General features: G+C 37.7%; 2 protein-coding genes across 6 annotated transcripts in view; one reads left to right on the forward strand and one right to left on the reverse strand.

Moving 5' to 3' along the window:
* The window catches only part of LOC131932163 (general transcription factor IIE subunit 2-like), a 27,395-nt gene extending 16,774 nt beyond the window's left edge, over nt 1-10,621 (reverse strand). The window contains exon 1 of one of the 5 annotated variants that reach the window (XM_059289029.1): nt 10,601-10,621. Coding sequence is in view for 1 of the 5 variants with exons in the window: in XM_059289026.1 (XP_059145009.1) it covers nt 7,621-7,636 (16 nt within the window). In the remaining 4 variants the exon portion in view is untranslated. Of the gene's footprint in view, nt 1-2,454; nt 2,675-7,620; nt 7,652-9,916; nt 9,938-10,600 lie in introns of those variants that run through there. The other 4 variants (XM_059289030.1, XM_059289026.1, XM_059289028.1 and 1 more) reach the window with 4 other exon arrangements.
* Nucleotides 7,725-16,847, forward strand: LOC131932162 (phosphoserine aminotransferase-like). Its single transcript, XM_059289024.1, has 10 exons — nt 7,725-7,891; nt 13,755-13,815; nt 14,102-14,171; nt 14,350-14,444; nt 14,600-14,710; nt 14,865-14,942; nt 15,292-15,386; nt 15,532-15,830; nt 16,113-16,250; nt 16,535-16,847. Exons 1-10 carry the CDS (start codon nt 7,814-7,816, stop codon nt 16,650-16,652), a joined length of 1,143 nt encoding a protein of 380 aa, XP_059145007.1. The 5' UTR covers nt 7,725-7,813; the 3' UTR covers nt 16,653-16,847.
* The last annotated feature ends 4,980 nt before the right edge of the window (nt 16,848-21,827 follow it).

A 21,827-nucleotide genomic window follows, 5' to 3' on the forward strand; every position in this document is an offset into this window, starting at 1 on the left:
TATTTTTCCATGCTCCCGATCTCCCGGTAACTTCCGGTTAATTTTTGTTTAGTGTTCCAATCTTATTCAAAAATCCAAAAAGTGCTGTATTTAAAAATATATATATATTAACATTTGTGGTTGATTTTCGTATCAGTTCTGTTTATAATTTATTTAATTGTTATAAACTATGCAACATGGCAGGTAGACCAAAAGTAGAACGTACTTCCATTGTAGATCCTGCCGAAATTTTAGATGCCGCATTCGTTGAAAATGAAATCTGGTGCATCGCATCACTGGCACTAATCCTAAATGAGACAGAGTCTGCCTTGATATGGCTAGCCAAGCGTAGGTTGCTTCGCAATACTATGATTTGTGATAGCTGCAAAGAACTATGCAAACTAATGACATATCGCCAAGGAATAGATGAGAAGAGGTGGGCGTGTCAACCATGCGGATTTAGGAAAAGTGTCAGTGAAGGTTCATTCTTCACAAAAAGCCACTTGACCTTGAAACAGATAATAATGCTGATTTACTGCTTTGCGCAGGATATGCCCCAAAGTCTTAGCAGACATGAGGCGCAAATTGAGAATGAAAAAACTGTGATTGATTGGTTTAACTTTTGCCGGGAAGATTCGGCGAGATTTTTGGAGCGGCGGCGAACTGAGATTGGAGGCATGGACGAGGATGGAAATCCAATAATTGTGGAGATAGACGAGTCAAAATATTTTCATAGAAAATATCATCGCGGTGCATGGCATGAGGGCCATTGGGTTTTTGGAGGGGTAGAAAGAGGATCGGGCAAGTGTTTTTTGATAGAGGTTCCGGACCGGACAGCTGCCACTCTGGAGCCAATCATATTAGACCATATTCTGCCTGGAAGTCATATCATATCTGATGGTTGGGCCTCATACAATAACATTGGCAATTTGGGGAACGGTATATATACGCATTCAGTGGTGGTCCATGAGCGCCATTTTGTGGACCCTGACGATGCCGACATCCACACGCAGAATATAGAAAATCTGTGGATGAGGGCCAAAAGGAAGCTAAAACGACAATTCGGAACCAGCCGAATTCTGTTTCCATCGTACTTAAAAGAATTTGAATATCGGTGTTCCGTTGTAGGGGGGAATGTTTTCAGCTCATTCCTTTTGGTGCTGGCTGAATTGTATCCAGTCTAACTCTACTATCATCCACTATTCTTCAATACTACTTTCTAAAACCTAATCAAAAATCTATCGGTTTTAAACTTCAACTGCTATCTAAGTGTTCTACTTTCTCTTTGGTTGGGATATACATCTTTCTGCTGATTTCTACCTAGTGACCAATGGCTTCCTACTTGAATTGCTGAACTATTTCTGTTGCATAAACGTGTGTCGTCACGCTTAGTAACCTGTCACAAGTTATTTTGTGTAGGCCTACTTTTTAAAAAAAGGCATTTGTCTCCTGGTGAAACTGATACACTGTTAATTATTCTTTATTATAGTTTTGTATTGTATTTATGCTATATCTTACTATGTTATTTAAATTCATAGAACTATCATTTCCAATATCTTGATATAATTATCAAGTATGTTTCTGTATGAGTACATTTTTCATGATTTTTGTATTTCATCTAAATGTACAAACTTTGTGTTTTTTTTTTATTTGACAGTTTTACAAAAAAAAAAAACTGAAAAATATTTATACTGTATAGTTTATGTTATTTACATTCATAGAACCATCCTTCCCAATATTTTGGTTTAATTATCATGTATGTTTTTTTTTGTATGAGTAAATTTCTGACTTTAAAAAAAATCATTAAAATGTAAATAAAAAATTGTGCTTTTTTACTTGTCAGTTTAGTTAAAACTTTAAGAAATGTCATAATTTGATATAATAAATTTGTAAATTTGTATTGTGGGGTCATCCATAAATGACGTCACGCTTTTTTGGACGATTTTACCCCCCCCCCCTCCCCGTCACACATCATCACAAAATTACCCCCCCCCCCCCCACTTCCCCCATTCCGGCAGCATTATTAATTATTATTATGCCTTTCATTCAGTTTAGTTAAAATTGAACACTTATTTGTACAAATTGTGCATTTCTATTTTTTGTAACCAACAAACAAAGCAATTCAGTCAGTCTCTGTGTTGTTTTTATTCATTTGTTAAAACAAAATAAAAATAAATAAATCGTGTAGCATTTCAGTCAGCCTGATTGTTGTTTTCATTAATTTTTATTCATTTGCTAAAACAAAAATACAATACAAAAAATAAATCGTGTTTTCCTAATGTTTTGGTGTGTTTCGGTTGTTATAATAAAATACGCTCAACTGGAGGTAAACAAGCAACGGAGAATAAAATACGCTGAAATGGAGTTTTACCACATTTTTTATTTTTTTAAAAATGAAATTTCATCCAAGTCCCTAACTTTAGTAACTTAGGCTCACTTAGGTCAGTGATCGTACCTCACTAACTCACTACCTACCTGCCTTTTTTTATTTTGTCAGTCTTTTAAATAAATTACCGATATATTTTTTAAGTCCTTTGATCTAGAATGCTGAGAAGACTCTTTCTAGATCTAGATTCTCTAGTCTAGTATTTACCAGACTCGATTTTTAACTAGAATTATAATAGATTTACTTAATTTTCAGCTTTCATTTTATTTATCGGTTGCATGAACTAGATCTATACTTGCCAGGTCAAATGATATAAAACAAGCAAAACATTTCTTCACACAGAAAGAAATGTCTCTCGTTCTCTCTTATAAAAGAATGTAATGGTATCAATAAAAATAGTGTAGGGCTAATGAAATATTAATAATCAAAATAAATGACGTCAATAATTTTTGCGTTTCAGAATGTTTAATCGAGATCTAATATTTCAACGCGTAGTCTTACTTTTTTTTTCTAGTCAATTTGAGCATAAAAAATAATTTGCCAATATGTCCTATTTTGTTATTCTAATTTTAAATGTAGTTAACAGAAAAATTCATGAGTAACCCGAATGCACAAACGTAGTAAATACAATTTAAAAATAGTTTTTAAAAAAGCAAACAATAACAGTGTTATTGTTTTTAACACAAAAATAAACTCAAATAAACACGGCAGTCAAGCCAGTGGCTCACAATTACCTTTTTCCATTCAACACATAACAAAATGGATGGTCGCCTTAATTTAAATAATCCATATACAACGTTTAATCAGAGTTCCTCCCAGTCATCTCTTCGAACAAAATGGAATTTATATAGGAAATAATAACTTTTACCAGTGTCCGCCCCCCCCCCCCCCAATTTAGTGTTCCTCACCCCTTCCCAGGAGAAAAAAGTCTGGAAGAAACACTGCGTTCGATCATTGTATTTTATATTAATAAGACTAACTTTAGTTGGATTTATTTTATCTAGATTACAATGATTCCTGTTATTGAACTTATAGACCCCCCTTTTGTTCCGTAAATTAATTATTTTGCGCGACACAATTTTTTTCTATTCATAGGCGTTGGCGCTCCAGGGGCGAACAACACGGTTTAGCTCCATTAACTTGCTAAATCCCGTGTAAAGTTCAAGTCGCGCATTGTCGAGAAAAACTAGATATTTGGCACAAATCATAATTAAGTAACAATTTGAGATTTTTTAACGGAGAAATTTAGAGAAACAATTTTTTAAAAAACTATCTAGTCATTCTTAACAACAATCAATTGATGGGGGAAAAACGTTAATTAATGTTATATTTGTACACTTGATTTCTTTTTAAGTGTTAAAAGATTTATCTACACTGACACCACAAGTTTGTTGTTATAGTCGAATGTATAATTCAGTGATGCAGCTCCAAATAATTTATCTTCATTTTTATCCCTATTGAAGCTGCCTAAGGGTCTGTCCCGATGTTGGTCTTATAAATAATAAATTATGGGACAGTTTCCCTAGACCGCGTATAAGAAATAATCCATAAGCACTCTATAGAATGAAAAGTACTCTAACAGTTGAAGTGCCAGTATTGTAGAGAAATGTAATAACAACATGTTTACACGTGAAGTAAGTTGGGCAAAGATTCTAAACATCACGTGAAAAATACCGGCCCAATAGTTTGTGTATGTTTTTTAGCGCAATTTCCATTCTGGAGAATTGCGTTTATTAACCCGTCATTTCTGGATGGATGAATGGATGGATGGATGAATGAATGAATGGATGAATGTGTGTCCGCAGCTTTAAGTCGTATCTCCTCCTCAACGAAGCAATATCGAGGACTAGTTCCAAAAGCAAATATGTTAAGCAAGTTACGAGAATGAGCATAGGCCATAAAAATTCCAGGTTTCTTTCATGGATTTCCCGGAAAAGCCAAAAAACCTCGGGAAAAAGCAGTTTTTGGCCCATATCTCGGCAACCAGACCACTTAGCGACTTGAAACATGTACCAATCGATTCCTGCCATAATTTAGAACAATATTGCCGAAGAAAGTTTTCAAAAATATCCTTTCGTTCGGTCACAAAAATTTTTTTGAATTAATTAAAATTTTGACCGAATTAGTAGGAATTTTTTCCAACCACACCACACGCGTCATCACGTTCAATAGCTGCGCCATCGCGTTCCATGGCTGCGCCATCATGTTCAGTAGGCGCGCAATGGTTTTTAGTCATGTAACTCTATTGTAAATAAAACATGTAAAATACTGAAAAAAAATTAATAAAAAACGTTTTAATAACTAACCAATGGTTTTACTAACCCTGCTCTTGATTTACGCTACGACAGAGCTATTTTTAGATAACATAAGGAAATTGCGCTAAAATTGTCACTAGACTTTTTAATTACCTTGTTTTAAATCTAAAAGGGATAGACCTTTCCCAAGCCGTAAGGTAATGATCACAGGTTTAGGGTTCAGTTTGGAATTAGGAAAGGTTCACGCGAAAGAACAAATCATTGCTCTCCTTCAAGCACTCAGATGTTTTTAGTATCACACTGGAGGCAATGATAACATTATTCTATTGTCATTAATACTTTTGTCTTAGATACGTTAAAAAAAAAACAGCAAGAAACAAAAACACAGGACAGCTGATTAAAAATGTCAAATCGACCTACATTTTCTATTATGTACCATGTCAGATTAAATACATAGACCTATTTTTAGAATCTTTGGGCTATTATGTTATTATGTATATTTCTTTATCTAAATGTTAAAATTTGAAACAATTTACTTGGATAAAATAATGTTTCACAAATATTTTTGCTTCTATATTCGCCTATAATCAGAGTTTCTTCCAGGCATCTCGTCTACCACCCCCCCCTCCCGAACGAAATCGAATTTATAATAATTTATATAGAAAATATATACTTTTACCAGTGTTCACCCCCCCCCTCCTGAAATTTTAGTGAATTTTAATGAAAGCTTAGTGCACTTTATGTAGGCCTAACTTAAGATGCAATATTTCTTTCAGAAATTAAACTCCACGGAGGTTGGGGGGGGGGGGGGGGGGGGGGGGGAGAGCAATGGTTGAAGAACTATATTTTAAAAATGAATTCTTTTTTGTTCATAACCCCCCCCCCCTTCTTTAAAGAAACACTGCTTAGCCCTTGATATTTTCAGGGGGGGGGGGGGGGGGGGCGAAGATATGTCTGGAAGATTCTCTGCTGCTGCTAAGTGATCAGTGGCAGAGCCGGCGTTAGGAAAACGCGGGGCCTAGGGCCAACCATCCGCGCGGGGCCTTTCCATTATATATATATATATATATATATATATATATATATATATATATATATATATATATATATATATATATATATATATATATATATATATATATATGTATGTATATATATATATATATGTATGTATATATATATATATATGTATGTATATATATATATATATGTATGTATATATATATATATATATATATATATATATATATATATATATATATATATATATATATATATATATATATATATATATATATGTATGTATATATGTATGTATAAAGGCCTATATAATGTGATGTACACATAATAACACAAATGTTTTGGAGTTTATAAGCTAATGCCAAACTTTCCACTATAATAACAGAATTTTATCTCTCCCATGTATTAACCCAACGTTCTTAGTTTTTTTTCCTTGCTAAGATATTAAATCAGTTTTGACAGTTATGTAATTCATACCAAATCACTTAAGAAAATTTAATAATTAGGAAAATAAAGTTTACAATACAGCGAACTCGGCCTGATGTATCAAAACAGTATAGACTTCAAAATTTGTTAGGAATTCATACAATATTTTAAAACCAAAATCATTATTGTCTAAACTATTGTAAAGGATTTCCCTATAATTAAAAAAAATGGCTTAAGCACTCTAAAATGTCGTGTTTTAAAGTTCACCAAAGTATCAGATATAAATTGAAAGACCGCGTTTATTGGGGGAATATCAATGACTACTAAATCACTACCCTTCATTGCCTTCAAAGATTCCCCTTCCTCCATAAAAGTTGTGCGACGAGGACAATTCGCTGACTATATCATGTCAGCACCACTGGAAGACGATTGAATAAAACAATTTGGATGAATTCGCTAAATTAATCATTCTGTCTTGGAAAGGGTGAATCCTTAAGGTGACACAACATAACAACAGTTTTAACTTTCTTCCAAAAAATAATAATAAATCACCCTGTTTAATGCCCCCCCCCCTCCTGATATAGAATCCTAAGCCCCCCCCACCCCCCCCCTCGTCGCCCTCCTGCCACCCCTCTGCACGCAACTGAATGTTAATTTTGTTATACCAAGACAAGTAGGCCTACATATAGAGTTTCTTCCAGGCATCTCTTGGAGGGGGGGGGCCTTGCCCCCCCCCCCTGAAAAAAATTCTACCGCTTCCCCCCCTCCCCCCTCCCCCCCCCCCCCCCGGAGAAAAAAGTCTGGAAGAAACACTGTACATATACGACATTATACGACATCTACAACAAGAAAGTCAGGACTAGAGTTCATCAGGTCACTAACTGTCTACTACAGACATCCCGTCTGCTCACTAAAAGGACGTCTTCATCGGTCCGCATACAATAGGGTATCTCTTTACGTCGTGGGCTAATTCTCGACCGCCATCTCCAGTCAGCTCAGGTCAAATGCCAGGCGACCGTACCCTACACAAAGGGGAGGTGTGACAGTATTTTTGTATCGAATTACGGCCTTTCCCAGTTCAGGTGGGACTCACCAACATCAAACGTGGCCTCAGTTATAACAATCAACAACGTCGGCATTCGACCATTTAGTTTTTCCCAATTGAATTCAGAAACAATTTTTCAATTGATTTCAAACTGATTCAGATAACAATGACATTGCTGAAGCGCGGGGCCCCTTCAAGCGCGGGGCCTATGGCCACCGCCCCGTTCGCCACCCCCTAACGCCGGCTCTGATCAGTGGTAAAGTAGTAAACTGCTTTGATCAACTGAGTAGGCCTAATCGGCGACAATAGAAAAATCATATTAAGTTATATTAATAACTTTTTTTTATTAAATGGATACTAATAACGGACAAATACTTCGACATCAATGAAAACATTTCTGATGTAACCACGCGAAAACATGATTCGCGGTGATTTAAAAAACAGATCGATAAAATTTATGACGCATGCACTATATTTCTTTTGAATTTAACAGCCGTCAGTATCCATACCTAGTTCACGTGCCATATAAACTGTTCCCGGTGACCAATGAAAACACAGGTTAAAGGAGAGGTCGGCCAATCAGACAATGTAAACATTCTGCGAAGGGAAACAGCGAGTGGTATAAAAAGTGATGCAAGGCTAAATTTTGGCCTCTTGTGTTGTATCTTGGTATTTGGTTGTTTACACTTGTATCCGGCCAACATGGGTGATATTCGAGAAGATGTTAAATCAAAGTTTGTTATTAATTTCTCAGCTGGACCGGCCAAATTGCCAGGACCGGTAACTATTTTTAAAAATAAAATGATAAAAAATCTTAATCTGCTAAAGTTGGCATGGTGGATCTAGATTCTAGATTTAGACAATTGACTCTAAACCAAGATAATGAAGATATTGGTAGCTAGGGGGGGGGGTACTAAACTTGTTTTTTTTTCAATAAGGCCCCTCATTTTCCAACATAGACTGATGTAGGTAATAATAAAAAACAATCCTTTTTTTTAAAAAAAAACGCTAATGAAGTGAATAATATTTCCGTAATTAAAATCACCAGATAGGCTCAAATCAAGTAAACATTGATTGACAGAGTCTCACTTGACAGTATTTTTTGTCATAAAATGTAATGTAGGCTATTTTAGAAAATTCTTAAAATATTTTAGTTGCGTCCCTTGGCTATTCGTATTTTTACTTATTTTTGACCAAGAAATTAGATGATCTAGAATCTAGAATAGTCTAGATCATTTTTAGAATTCATAAAAAATGTAATAACAGACTTATTAGGTAGGCCTACTAAAAAGTTAAAAGTTAATGTCTAACGCACTCTAACACTAACATACTCAATCTTAGCCAACCCTTAGTCTAGTTAGGCCTTGCCTTAGATTAGTGATTGCTAGATCTAGTACTAATCTAGTAGCTAGAATCTAGGGTAATCCCTTAGTTTAGCGTCGGTTATTATTCCAGAATCGTATAGCAGTAAAAAACAGTAAAACAATAACAAAGTCTGTCACACACTTCCGGAATTCACCGGAAGTACCGTAAACCATACTTTATTTGGCGTCTTCTTTTATTTTTAAACAGAATGTTTAAAATTTGGATAGATTTATTTTTGTAATCATTTTTACATTTTGTAATCATTTTTACTATTTTCGTAATCTAGATTTTTTTACTTGGCCTAGCAGCTAGATATCTAGCTAGATCTAGATTTAATTAATTAATGGTCGCAAATCCGCTGCAAGCCAAAAACATTAAATTATTACATTTGATACATTATTTATATTTATATATGTTTTTATTTTTAGATCTACTAATTTAAATCTACTATTATATTTATTCTTGTTTCCTTTTGTCGATTAAACTTAAAAAATTAAAACATTAATTTACTACAATCGACTTTCAATTTATTTATATTTCAATGGTCAAATAAACCATGGTTTACCGTAACTCTAATTACCGAAACTCAACAAACATTACCCGATAATTTCCGACGCTAAACTAAGGGATTACCGAATCTAGTACTAGTAGACTCATGTTTTACTTTTCTTAACTAATAACTAATCATTTCAAAGCCATAAGCCTTAGGTTTATTAAAGTAACCTGAGTGAAGAATATTGTACTAGACTTGAAAATTCAAAGTAGGCCTAGCCTAGATAGTTAGATAGATCTATGAAATATTTTATGTTTTATGAATGTGTAGGCCTACAATTTACTAGATCTACCCTGATTTGTTTACTATAAATTATTTTATATCTGTATTATATTATTATACTTATACTATAGGCCTAACCACTTTGTTTTTGGATATTGAAGATAAAAGTGTATGTAGCTGCTTATTGCCAGACAGAAATGTTGATATAGGACTAGGTCGAATATGTAAAAGTTAAGATAATTGTACAGAGTAAATTACACTAACACTAACTAGTTTTTCAGTTTCATTTTATCCAAATCAGCCAAAAACTCTTGACTATTATTCACTTTAGAAAGCAGGTATAGGCCTAATCAATTATATTTGTTCTTTTGAATCTACATATTTGGCTAAACTTGTTATGTTCATCATTGAAGTAAAATTGTATTACTAGTAGTTACAGTGTAATACTTGTACCATACACATAAGTAGGCTTATGGTTTTTAAAAGTGCTGTAACCTGATATTTGTTTTTCAGCTGGTTTTTATTTGACGGAATTTTTATATGAATTTTCTCCAAACTATTCCACACTCATTGAAGATAAACAGATACCCGCACACATATTGAAGATATCCACACAGATACCCTCTACAAATATATTAAAGACAAACAGAAATCTACACACATACTCAAGATTATCCCCACAAATATTGAACATAGTAGATATCCTCACAGATATTGAAGATAAACAGATTATCCCCACACATATTGAATATAAATAGATTATCCACACAATAATGAAGATAAACAGATATCCACACAGATATTTAAGATAAACAAGATATCCCCACACACATTGAAGATAAACAGGATGTTTAGTAGCCTAAAAAATGTGCCTGCACTTGATGAAAACAGGTGAAACGTCACCTGGTAAAAGTATTTTTATTTAGTGCTACCTGTCCATAATTTGTTCTAAAAGAAGTAGGACATAAAAAAGGGATACAACACATTTTTATTTTTCAGGCTTTAATTTAGAAAAATTATTGAAGTCCATCTTTCCTTGACCTAAATACTAAAATAGATGTAGATCTAGATCTAGATTTAAGTCCATTTTTTTGTGTGATACAAAATTATCCTTCTTTACCTATCCAATGTGTGTGTACATGTTGGTCTTAATGATACCACCACAGGCCTATAGATATAGATCTATTTAAAATAATTTTATTTATTCAAGTGTCTTGGATACCGAGTTACTATTCTATTGTGCAGTTCCTAAAACTAGATCTAGTTTCTAGTACTAGTGTCGTTGTCAGTGTATGCCTACAGATAAAAATTTTCAAAATTCTGATGTCGTAGTCGTAGTTAGCGTGTACATGTGACAAATTACGTCTCCGTTGGCCAGCACCCCTGACCCTTTGACCGGGCCTTTTGTAATGGGTCCGTTTGTCCACAGTAGCAGCAACACACGGCTGTATTCAGGCCATGTACACAGCGCGTGTTCACGCTGTGCTTCACCGCACAAATTGATGACGTAATCACAACACCGAGCAAGGCCGGCATCTGGATTTTACCGGATCAGTTGACACATTCATAGTTCCTGTCTAGTCGTGAATGGATCAGTCGCATTCTATTTTAAGCTTACAAAAACTTCGACGGCGGGTTTCGAAATGGCTGGAAAAAAAAGAAACAGGACGTATACCTGTTTTAATTTTATCGTCTGCATCTGAGACTGAGATTTTTCTGGACCTTAAAAAAGTAAAAAAAGAGATCCGGTTTAGTTTTATCGCCTGCATCTAAGATTTTGTCACAAGTGTTAGACTAGACTAGAGCAGGTCAGTGGAGCGATAGTCTGACGACATCGCTTATCTAACTAGGCTAGTGGTTGGTGGGCTGATCGTCCTTCACCTTGTTCTAACTGATCGGTCGGCTGAGTGTGGATGTAATAGGCCTATTGTAGGCCTTTCAAAGGGGCTCTTCCCTCCCAAGGGGTCGTCCATGAATGACGTCACACTCGTAGTCGGGAGGGGGGTGTCCGTAATTTTGTTGCGGTGTGTGATGAGGGGGGGGCGGGGTGTTCTGATGGTGTGACGTCACACTTTTGCATTATAAATAATCAGCGTTTTTTAGAAAACGAAATTTAGCCGCTATTTTGCGTTTTAGAAAATTGTTTTAATAAATTGTAATATGAATTGATTAAAATACTCTACGTTGTCAGAGTTCACACACATTTTTTAAAATAAATATTGATGTTTTAAGAAAAATTAAATTTTTCAGGGGGGGGGGGTGTAGGCGGAGATGTGACGTCATTTTAGGGGGGGGGGGGTGTCTGACTGGCTTTTTGTGACGATGTGTGACCGAGGAGAGGTAAAAATCGTCAAAAAAAGCGTGATGTCATTTATGGATGACATGACTCCCCCCCCCCCCCCCCCCCCCCCCCGACTTCACTTGGTTTCCGAACACGGATCAGCGGATCTTCTATTCCGATGACCTTTGCACCCACTTTCCATATGACCTTCACCATGCCCGATTGACATAGTTTGTCACAGATTTTAACCCTATCAGTCTATTTTTGGATTTGGGGGAGGTAATCACGTATTTCAAGGGTAGGCTTAAGTCATTCAGGGTAGGTGTCTAAAGATTAGCCCTACCCACATCTACGCGTCCATTGGTCCGATCTCAGTTCCTGCTTGAGTTATGTCCTTGCTCGTCAAGTTAGGAGTTCATGTATTGTATGATTGCTGGTTGGACAATATATTGGACAATAGATTGCCGTATGTACTATGTAGATGTAGTTGGTTATAATATTCTGTTGATTGCCGGCTAATTCAGCGTCGGGAAAAGAGATCTTAGATCTAGTTGCCTCAGGTCCAGTTATTAGTAATAGTAACATACAATCATAATTGTAGGATACATACAACCATAATTGTAGAGTTAGTACTCTGAGTTCAGCCTCTACCAAATGTTGTTCTACCTGTACTAAATAATGGAAAATGATCCAGCTATTTTTGTCTATCAGCTGAACATGTGGACTCTATCTGAACTTGACATGTGGGCTCTATCTGAACTTGACATGTGGGCTCTATCTGAACTTGACATGTGGGCTCTATCTAAACTTGGCATGTGGGCTCTATCTGAACTTGACATGTGGGCTCTATCTAAACTTGACATGTGGACTCTATCTGAACTTGACATGTGGGCTCTATCTAAACTTGACATGTGGGCTCTATCTAAACTTGACATGTGGGCTCTATCTGAACTTGGCTCTATCTGAACTTGACATGTGGGCTCTATCTGAACTTGACATGTGGGCTCTATCTAAACTTGACATGTGGACTCTATCTGAACTTGACATGTGGGCTCTATCTGAACTTGACATGTGGGCTCTATCTGAACTTGACATGTGGGCTCTATCTGAACTTGACATGTGGGCTCTATCTAAACTTGGCATGTGGGCTCTATCTGAACTTGACATGTGGGCTCTATCTAAACTTGACATGTGGACTCTATCTGAACTTGACATGTGGGCTCTATCTAAACTTGACATGTGGGCTCTATCTAAACTTGACATGTGGGCTCTATCTGAACTTGGCTCTATCTGAACTTGACATGTGGGCTCTATCTGAACTTGACATGTGGGCTCTATCTAAACTTGACATGTGGACTCTATCTGAACTTGACATGTGGGCTCTATCTGAACTTGACATGTGGGCTCTATCTGAACTTGACATGTGGGCTCTATCTAAACTTGACATGTGGGCTCTATCTGAACTTGACATGTGGGCTCTATCTAAACTTGACATGTGGGCTCTATCTAAACTTGACATGTGGGCTCTATCTGAACTTGACATGTGGGCTCTATCTGAACTTGACATGTGGACTCTATCTGAACTTGACATGTGGGCTCTATCTAAACTTGACATGTGGGCTCTATCTGAACTTGGCATGTGGGCTCTATCTGAACTTGACATGTGGGCTCTATCTGAACTTGACACACTTCAGCTGTACATCTTCATGCATGCAAGTTCAACTGGGTCAAAGTTCACCATAATCTCTAACCCTATCAGACCTTGTTTACTTTTTGTGCTATAAATAAATCATGACAAGAAAGCACTGATTGCCTTTAATAATCAGTTTTAAAACCAACTCTAAACATAAGAGTTACCTAATCAAAATGTCAGCCAACAAGAACATAAAGCAGGTTTCATCAGTAATAAATCAGCATATTGCTGATTCAATACAAAAACCTGGTGTGTTCATTACATTTTAATTCAAGTGAAGATCATTGTGCTTGACAAGCCCTGGTGAAATTGATTGTCCAGATGATACAGATGGTTAATGGTGTTTTTATCTTGTTTTTAATGCCCCCCCCCCCCCCCCCCCCCCACCGCCACCATTACCACAATGACAGTATTGCTGTTTGGTTAAATTCCCCCCCCCCCCCCCAGCTCTACCAAGCATCGATTTCACCTGTGAAAAAAAGTTTTGTCTATTTAAAAATGTTCTGATGCTTAAAATCTTCTGCTCCAGGTGTTGGCCCATGCTCAGAAGGAGATGTTAGATCATCAAGACACAGGTGTCAGTGTGATGGGTAGGTTGGGTTGATTATAATCTGATGCTAATTTGGTTGTGTGATGTGTAGGTTGGTTTGATTTTATCTGATGGGTAGGTTGGTTTGATTGTAATCTGATGGGTAGGTTGGTTGTGTGATGGGTAGGTTAGTTTGATTATATTGCATATTGGGGAGGCTTTTTGATCCCAACTTTTAATTTTTTATTTGAATGGAATGAGTAGATTTTAAAAAATTAATGTAGTGATGATTAAAAAATATAATGTCACACTTTTGAGCTAAGCCTGACCAAATTTGTCACCTCCAGAAATGAGCCACAGATCAGCAGAATTCAGCAAAATTTTAAACTCAGCAGAACAAAGACTCAGGCATCTTCTGTAAGCTATTTTTTTCTTGATCTGTTTTTTTTTAAATTTTTAATGGAAAAAGTTTTGAGCGTTTTCCTTTAACATTTTATCATGTTATTTTATTTAGTTCCTTCCTTAAAATAGTTTAATGATGTTGGTTAATATCTTTGCTCGTCGAATGTAACAAAAATGATTCCATTATTTCCAGAGAAATTCCAGACAACTACAAAATATTGTTCCTACAGGGAGGGGGTACTGGTCAGTTTTCTGCTGTCCCCCTCAATTTGTTAGCACTGAAGCCAAGTAAGTTTTTCTTTCAATGTCACTATATAGCTCTGTAGCTGCCGAAGTTTGGGTCATCATCAGAGGATGTTTGGGTCATTATCAGAGGATGTTTGGGTCATCATCAGAGGATGTTTGGGTCAAAATTTAAAATGTTAAAACTGATTACTCCACAGGTCACTCAGCCGATTACATCGTCACAGGCTCATGGTCAGCCAAAGCAGCACAAGAAGCAGAAAAATATGGAACGGTCAATCTAGTCATTCCAAAAACCAAAAAATACACCTGTGAGTTTTGACAACATGTGTCTTTGTCTAAATGTTGAGTGTAGTTAGTTAAGTGTGGATGTGGTAGGAGAGAAAGTTTACATCCATCCAAATGTTGAAACTAAATAGTTTAGCGCTGACTCTAACGTTAAATTCTAATTTTTTTTTCTTCTAGCCATACCTGATGTGTCAACATGGCAACTCAGCCCAGATGCCTCCTATGTGTATTACTGTGCTAATGAAACCATTGATGGTAAGCAAACCCATTCACCATTACATGGTCTTGGCCTCCTATGTGTATTACTGTGCTAATGAAACCATTGATGGTAAGCAAACCCATTCACCATTACATGGTCTTGGCCTCCTATGTGTATTACTGTGCTAATGAAACCATTGATGGTAAGCAAACCCATTCACCATTACATGGTCTTGGCCTCCTATGTGTATTACTGTGCTAATGAAACCATTGATGGTAAGCAAACCCATTCACCATTACATGATCTTGGTTCTCAAGGGAGGTAACTGCTTGCTGTCTAGAATAAAGGGAAATAACCCATGTTTTTACACAAGCTATTATTAAATTTTGTATTCCCATTTTTTAGGAGTGGAGTTTCAGTTTGTACCAGACACCAATGGTATTCCTCTTGTATGTGATATGTCTTCTAATATGTTAACACGCCATTTGGATATTAATAAGGTAAACCATCTATAAGCCTGTTCACTTTTGTTTATATTGTTAAGTCTTGTCCAGAATAACTAGTTTGGTTATTATTTTTAGGTATGTTAAATACAATTAATATATTTTTGTTTTTTTAACATTTGTTCTCATATCATGCCAACAGTTTGGTCTGATATTTGCTGGTGCCCAAAAAAACATTGGCTGCGCTGGCGTGACACTGGTCATCATCTGTGAAGATTTGATTGGCTTCGCCATGAAAGTTTGTCCAGTCATCTTTGACTACAAGATCCAGGCAGGCAACAACTCTCTGTACAACACACCCCCCACATACGGGATCTACATCATGGGGCTGGTGTTTGAGTGGATCCAGGACGAGGGGGGCGTGGCAAAGATGGAGGAAAACTCTATCAAAAAATCTTCACTGGTCTACCAGATGATTGACACATCACAGGGCTTCTACAAGTAAGTTGGTGGGTGTTTGGTTTTGTGAGGGTCAGTTGGTATTTGGTTGTGGGATGGTTTAGTGGCTGCATGGTATAATCAGTACAGAAGTTTGGTCAGATAAATGTTGTTGGTTGGTGTGGAGGATGGTTGATGTTGTTCTTTGTTGAAGTGGTTGTTGGTTGGTGTGGTTGTTGGCTGATGTGGTTGTGGGCTGATGTGGTTGTGGGTTGGTGTGGTTGTTGGTGGCTGGTACAGTGATATACTTACCCTGTAGCTTCTAATGAGTGTTTTATCTCACAGCTGCCCGCTAGACGTCAACTGTCGTAGCCGCATGAATATCCCCATTAGAATTGGATCACTTGAGGGTCACGGCCAACTAGAAAAATTGTTTTCAGAAGAAGCCACAGCTAAAGGTTACCTGCAGTTGAAAGGTCACAGGTAAGCAGTTCTCTTGTAGGCCTACCGTACCTGTTTGGTTTTCAAAATCTGAATAGATCTTTTGGTGATTCATCTTGGTTTGCCATAGATCGGCAAAGTAGCAGGATTTGAAGGAAAAATTAGCTTTGGTTTTTGTGTGTAATCATTCTGAACATTAGTAACCTGATTTGTATATTTATAAACTTTGAATTTCAAATGTCCATGCCTTTAGGAAATGTAAATAAAATTTAAGTTATAAATAGGCCATGACCTCCACACTGACCAACCATTGCATGTATCCACAGGTCAGTGGGGGGTATCAGGGTGTCCCTGTACAACGCTGTCACTGTGGAGGAGACAGAACACCTGGTGGGGTACATGACTGAGTTTATGGAGAGACACAGACAAGTTGCTGCTTCATAGTTATCTCCCCTTCATGGACTGACTGACTGTACATAGTGCATCATCATCACCATCATTATCACCAACATCATCACCAACATCATCACCGACATCGGCAGATACTCTTGATTGCTACTGAAACAATGTAGTTCCATGACAGCTTCAGAGAAGTTTTTGAGCCTTGGCAAGTGCATGGAATGTAGATAAAATGTGGATGGAATGTATTGCCCTGAGTTGTAACTTAAAGTGTTCATTGTTTGATATTTCTGGACCAAATTTTTGTCATAATGCTCAATCTCTCTCACAGACATACATAAACAGCACATTCACAAACACACACAAAATACACACAAGGTGAATGTATATTGTCCTTTAATAAAGACTTGATCAAGTGAAGGGTGTCAATTTTTTAATTATTACCCTTAGATGAATAAATTAAACAAGTAAAGAAACATTTTTAATGACAAGCTGTTAGATGAATTAATAACAAACATGAATGTTCTTTAGCTTTAGAAAAGATTTTCTTTGTTTCTCAAAGTTTTAACTTCTAAAGCCAATGTTCATCATCCAACTTTGAACTTTGACCTACTTCCATTTTCTGACCAGATAAATTCATATTGTGTCAATGTTGTTTGCTATCGTGGGTCAAAGGTCGAGACTGATTAGACTGTGACATGTAGGGCAGTCAATCAGCTGTTGTGGGCATCCGTTGGTCATGTGATCACCGTAGGTTTGTTTAACGACAGCTTGTATAGGTACAGTGGTTATAAATATTGATGATCAGTGTTTCTTCCAGACTTTTCTCCGGGGGGGGGGGGGGGCGGACACTAGTGAAAGTGTATGTTTACTATATAAAATCCATCTCGTTCTTATAAGTCTGCACATTCTGCAGTAGATGGCCACTGGTGTACCAGGTACCACAAGAATGGCAACGTTCAAAGGGCAGCTATCTGGTAACGACCTGAATTACGCGAGAGTTATCGTTACTGGAACCTGCTGACTCCTTACATTTGGTGTCAGGGGCCGCAACTGTTATCAGACAATCTCTCCTGAAGATAAGGTGTCCTTGGCTCTAAACTGAGATTCTCTTTTTTTAAAAAAGATTTTTTTTTTTTTTAAATTTTTCCCCAGCTACTCAACGCATAATTTCAAAATTAAAACTTAAAGAAAAAACAAGTGTGGTTGAAGTCCAATGTCTACAGATGTAATTGCTGAGATAACAATGAGATAGATTGACCTGTGACAAACATCTGGCGTCTTCAGTGGTTTTAATATATTAGCCCCACATGGGTCATCAATATATTAGACCCACATGGGTCATCAATTTATTAGACCCAGACGAGTCATCAATATGTTAGACCCAGACGGGTCATCAATATGTTAGACCCACATGGGTCATCAATATATTAGACCCACATGGGTCATCAATATATTAGACCCACATGGGTCATTAAACCTTTTTTCTTCAAGTCAGATTGTGACACCGTAACCTCGCATATCAAGGGCAATAATCCAGATTAAAATGTCGCCTGTAGAGTGCAGAAGTACTGAGACCAGATCAAGGATCACTATGGGGTAGTTGTGTCATCATTTAACAAGTGGGGAGGGGTGATGTGGGAGGGGTGTATATTAATGCTGTAATAATAGCTTACATATTTATAACCATTTAGTGAATTAATTTGGTCTAAATTTGCTCAGACTATAAAACTTTAATAAAGTTAGAGTTAATAAGGTAGATAACTGTATAAAACTGTTATTGTAAGAGTATTACCGGTTACTTCCCTTTTAACATAATTTCAACTGATAAATTTATTTTGTTATTGTTAGACAAACAGGCCGTTTAAGGGATCCAAAATCCGACCAAAAAAAAAAAAACAACAAAATCTACTACAGCAGTGATTGTTCTACAATCTACAGTATAGTAACTACCAAACTCTGCTTCATAGACAAAAAAAAAACTGCATCAGCTGTAGTGTGAAAGATAAGCAAACTTTCAAACCTCTTCCATGACAAATTGCTCCTCTTTTTTTGATTATTTAAAAAATAAGACAAACAAAAGAATGACAGCTATCAACGGAATGTATTCCAAATCATTCATATAGATGCAGAAAAACATAAGAAGAATAAAATAAACACGGGAAACCGCAGCAAAACTCCATGTTTGAATTCTTCTGACCAGCTCGCGGTATGCAGTTACTCTTTACACAAATTTTCGGCGGGTATAAATAGATAAAGACGTTTTTAAAACACGGTTATATCAAGTCGAAATGAGTTTAATCACATATGGTGTGATTGGTTGTCCCACGAATGGACATACCTTACTTTGTAATGAAATAGGTTAAACTACTAAATTAAGAAATGGTTCAAAGTAATTAAATTAAAATTCAGTGAGGAGTCTACTCTGATTTAAGCCTGCTTTTTTTTTTCTAGATTTGCTTCCATAGCCTTTGTCCAAAAATTACTCTCTAATTAGCGTGACTCTTGACATAGATGCTAAGAACTTCCTCAAATGCAAACATTAATACCGCTTACCATTTTCCCCCTGACCTGTCTACTAGCATTAGAAAATTAAAAAACAACAACTGTTTACGTGTGTGTGGCACGCTAAATATTTTAATCAAAACAATTTAAATAAATTATTTTATTGTAAACCAACTTAATTCAACTTGAAAGAAATTTTAGCTGCACGTATACAAGATGACGTCTGCTACACGAGGACGTAGCAACAGGTGGAGAGGTTGACGTCTGCTAGAAGCTTCACAAGTCTGCTAGGTTGCTGAATTCTTGACACGTTTCAGATCCGTCTGTGGTGTTTGTTAATTCTGATTTCTGTTTTATGACTCATGAATTAAAATAACAACATCTGCTGCTTTCTACTGATATTTCTGTACATCGCTATAGCACTAATTGTGCTAGTTACTCGTCACTGTAGCACTATTGTGCTAGTCACATATCGCTATAGCACTAATTGTGCTAGTCACACATCGATGTAGCACTAATTGTGCTAGTCACACATTGATGTAGCACTAATTGTGCTAGTCACACATCGATGTAGCACTAATTGTGCTAGTCACACATCGATGTAGCACTAATTGTGCTAGTCACACATCGATGTAGCACTATTGTGCTAGTCACACATCGATGTAGCACTATTGTGCTAGTCACACATCGATGTAGCACTATTGTGCTAGTCACACATTGATGTAACACTGCTACTCGCATTTTGTGCTGTCCCGTCTTTCTATGGGGCGACATCCAGCTAATGGTTTTAGACTTTCAAAGCAAAGTTTAGCCCCCCCCCCCCCCCCGCAAAAAAACCCCACTAAAACAAAACCTACAGATTTCGTTCTCCGAAAGGGGTTGTTGGAAAAGTTAGAAAGGGGTTGTTCAGGGGTTGTGGAGGGGGTTGTGAAGAGGGCTGTCAATATTTTATTCTTGTGGGGCCAGCTGGAGAGGATGGCCCAGCTGAAGAGGATGGCCCAGCTAAAGGTGATGGCCCAGCTAGACAGGATGGCCCAGCTAAAGAGGATGGCCCAGATGGAGAGGATGGCCCAGCCCAGCTGGAGAGGATGGCCCAGCTAAAGAGGGTGGCCCAACTAGATAGGATGGCCCAGCTAGATAGGATGGCCCAGCTGGAGAGGATGGCCCAGCTAAAGAGGATGGCCCAGCTGGAGAGGATGGCCCAGCTGGAGAGGATGGCCCAGCTGGAGAGGATGGCCCAGCTAAAGAGGATGGCCCAGCTAGATAGGATGGCCCAGCTGGAGAGGATGGCCCAGCTAAAGAGGATGGCCCAGCTAAAGAGGATGGCCCAGCTGGAGAGGATGGCCCAGCTAGATAGGGTGGCCCAGCTAGATAGGATGGCCCAGCTGAAGAGGATGGCCCAGCTGGAGAGGATGGCCCAGCTAGATAGGGTGGCCCAGCTAGATAGGATGGCCCAGCTAAAGAGGATGGCCCAGCTGGAGAGGATGGCCCAGCTAGATAGGATGGCCCAGCTAGATAGGATGGCCCAGCTAGATAGGATGGCCCAGCTAAAGAGGATGGCCCAGCTAAAGAGGATGGCCCAGCTAGATAGGGTGGCCCAGCTAGATAGGATGGCCCAGCTAAAGAGGATGGCCCAGCTTGAGAGGATGGCCCAGCTAGATAGGGTGGCCCAGCTAGATAGGATGGCCCAGCTAAAGAGGATGGCCCAGCTAGATAGGATGGCCCAGCTGGAGAGGATGGCCCAGCTGGAGAGGGTGGCCCAGCTAGATAGGATGGCCCAGCTAAAGAGGATGGCCCAGCTGAAGAGGATGGCCCAGCTGGAGAGGGTGGCCCAGCTAGATAGGATGGCCCAGCTAAAGAGGATGGCCCAGCTGAAGAGGATGGCCCAGCTGGAGAGGATGGCCCAGCTGAAAAGGGTGGCCAGGACAGGGAACTAAATGCAATCAACAAAATTGGCCACTCGTGGGGCCAGTTAGAGAGGATGGCCCAAGACAGATTACGCTATAAAGTGGCCCCTACAACAAAACAATAAGTACTCGATGTTTTCCACAAAGATATGTAAACATTTAGTCCGCCCTGAGCTTAGACCAGCGAGCTAGAAAAAAAAAAACTTGCAGCAGTCATTGAGTTCCTCCACGCTCCATCTAAGATGACGGACGATCTGACGTAAACCCGATTTAATCGCTTCGATTTTTGAACAATGCAACTTTTTGTCAATATTTCAATTTCGCCCGACCAGAATTTGACACAGGCCGTGGTATATCCGCTGGTGTTTGGTTTCATTGGGGTAGTCGCTCACTTCACGAGAACCTTTATTTGTGTGCTGAGGGGAATTAACTCTAAACGTGTCTAACAAAGGGACATTAGCCAGTTATTAAGTATGAATAGATTTATTAAAATTGAAAATCGTTCTGGCGGCAAGTTGTTTATCGCTGAGCCTGCTACACAAGTTCGTCTGCTAAAAAAGTTCGTCTGCTGTAGAAGTTTGTCTGACTTTTATTTACACAGACGTGCGCTATGTGGAGTTTTAAATAGCTCATTTCATGGTGTTGACTGGTAATAGAATTTTAGATTTTTCTTTTATACAACCTTTTGTCTTTGAGAACTTTTACTTTGTTTATTTATTACAAATATATGAAAATGTAGGCTACACGTTATAACATTTAAAAAAAAAATATAATTTTAATTAAAATCTATCACTTTTAAGATAACAAC

This window comes from Physella acuta, unplaced genomic scaffold (assembly GCF_028476545.2).
Source record: "Physella acuta isolate Inbredline_101_S28 unplaced genomic scaffold, ASM2847654v3 ptg002100l, whole genome shotgun sequence".
Taxonomy (NCBI): Eukaryota; Metazoa; Mollusca; class Gastropoda; family Physidae; genus Physella; species Physella acuta.

What these genes read in the sequence shown, in the direction of transcription:
- LOC131932162 (XM_059289024.1), top strand. Translation starts at nt 7,814, where the DNA reads ATGGGTGATATTCGAGAAGATGTTAAATCAAAGTTTGTTATTAATTTC. An exon ending in CAAAGACTCAGGCATCTTCT is followed by an intron (nt 14,172 to 14,349) that starts GTAAGCTATTTT and finishes CATTATTTCCAG; the next exon opens with AGAAATTCCAGACAACTACA. An exon ending in TGCTAATGAAACCATTGATG is followed by an intron (nt 14,943 to 15,291) that starts GTAAGCAAACCC and finishes CCCATTTTTTAG; the next exon opens with GAGTGGAGTTTCAGTTTGTA.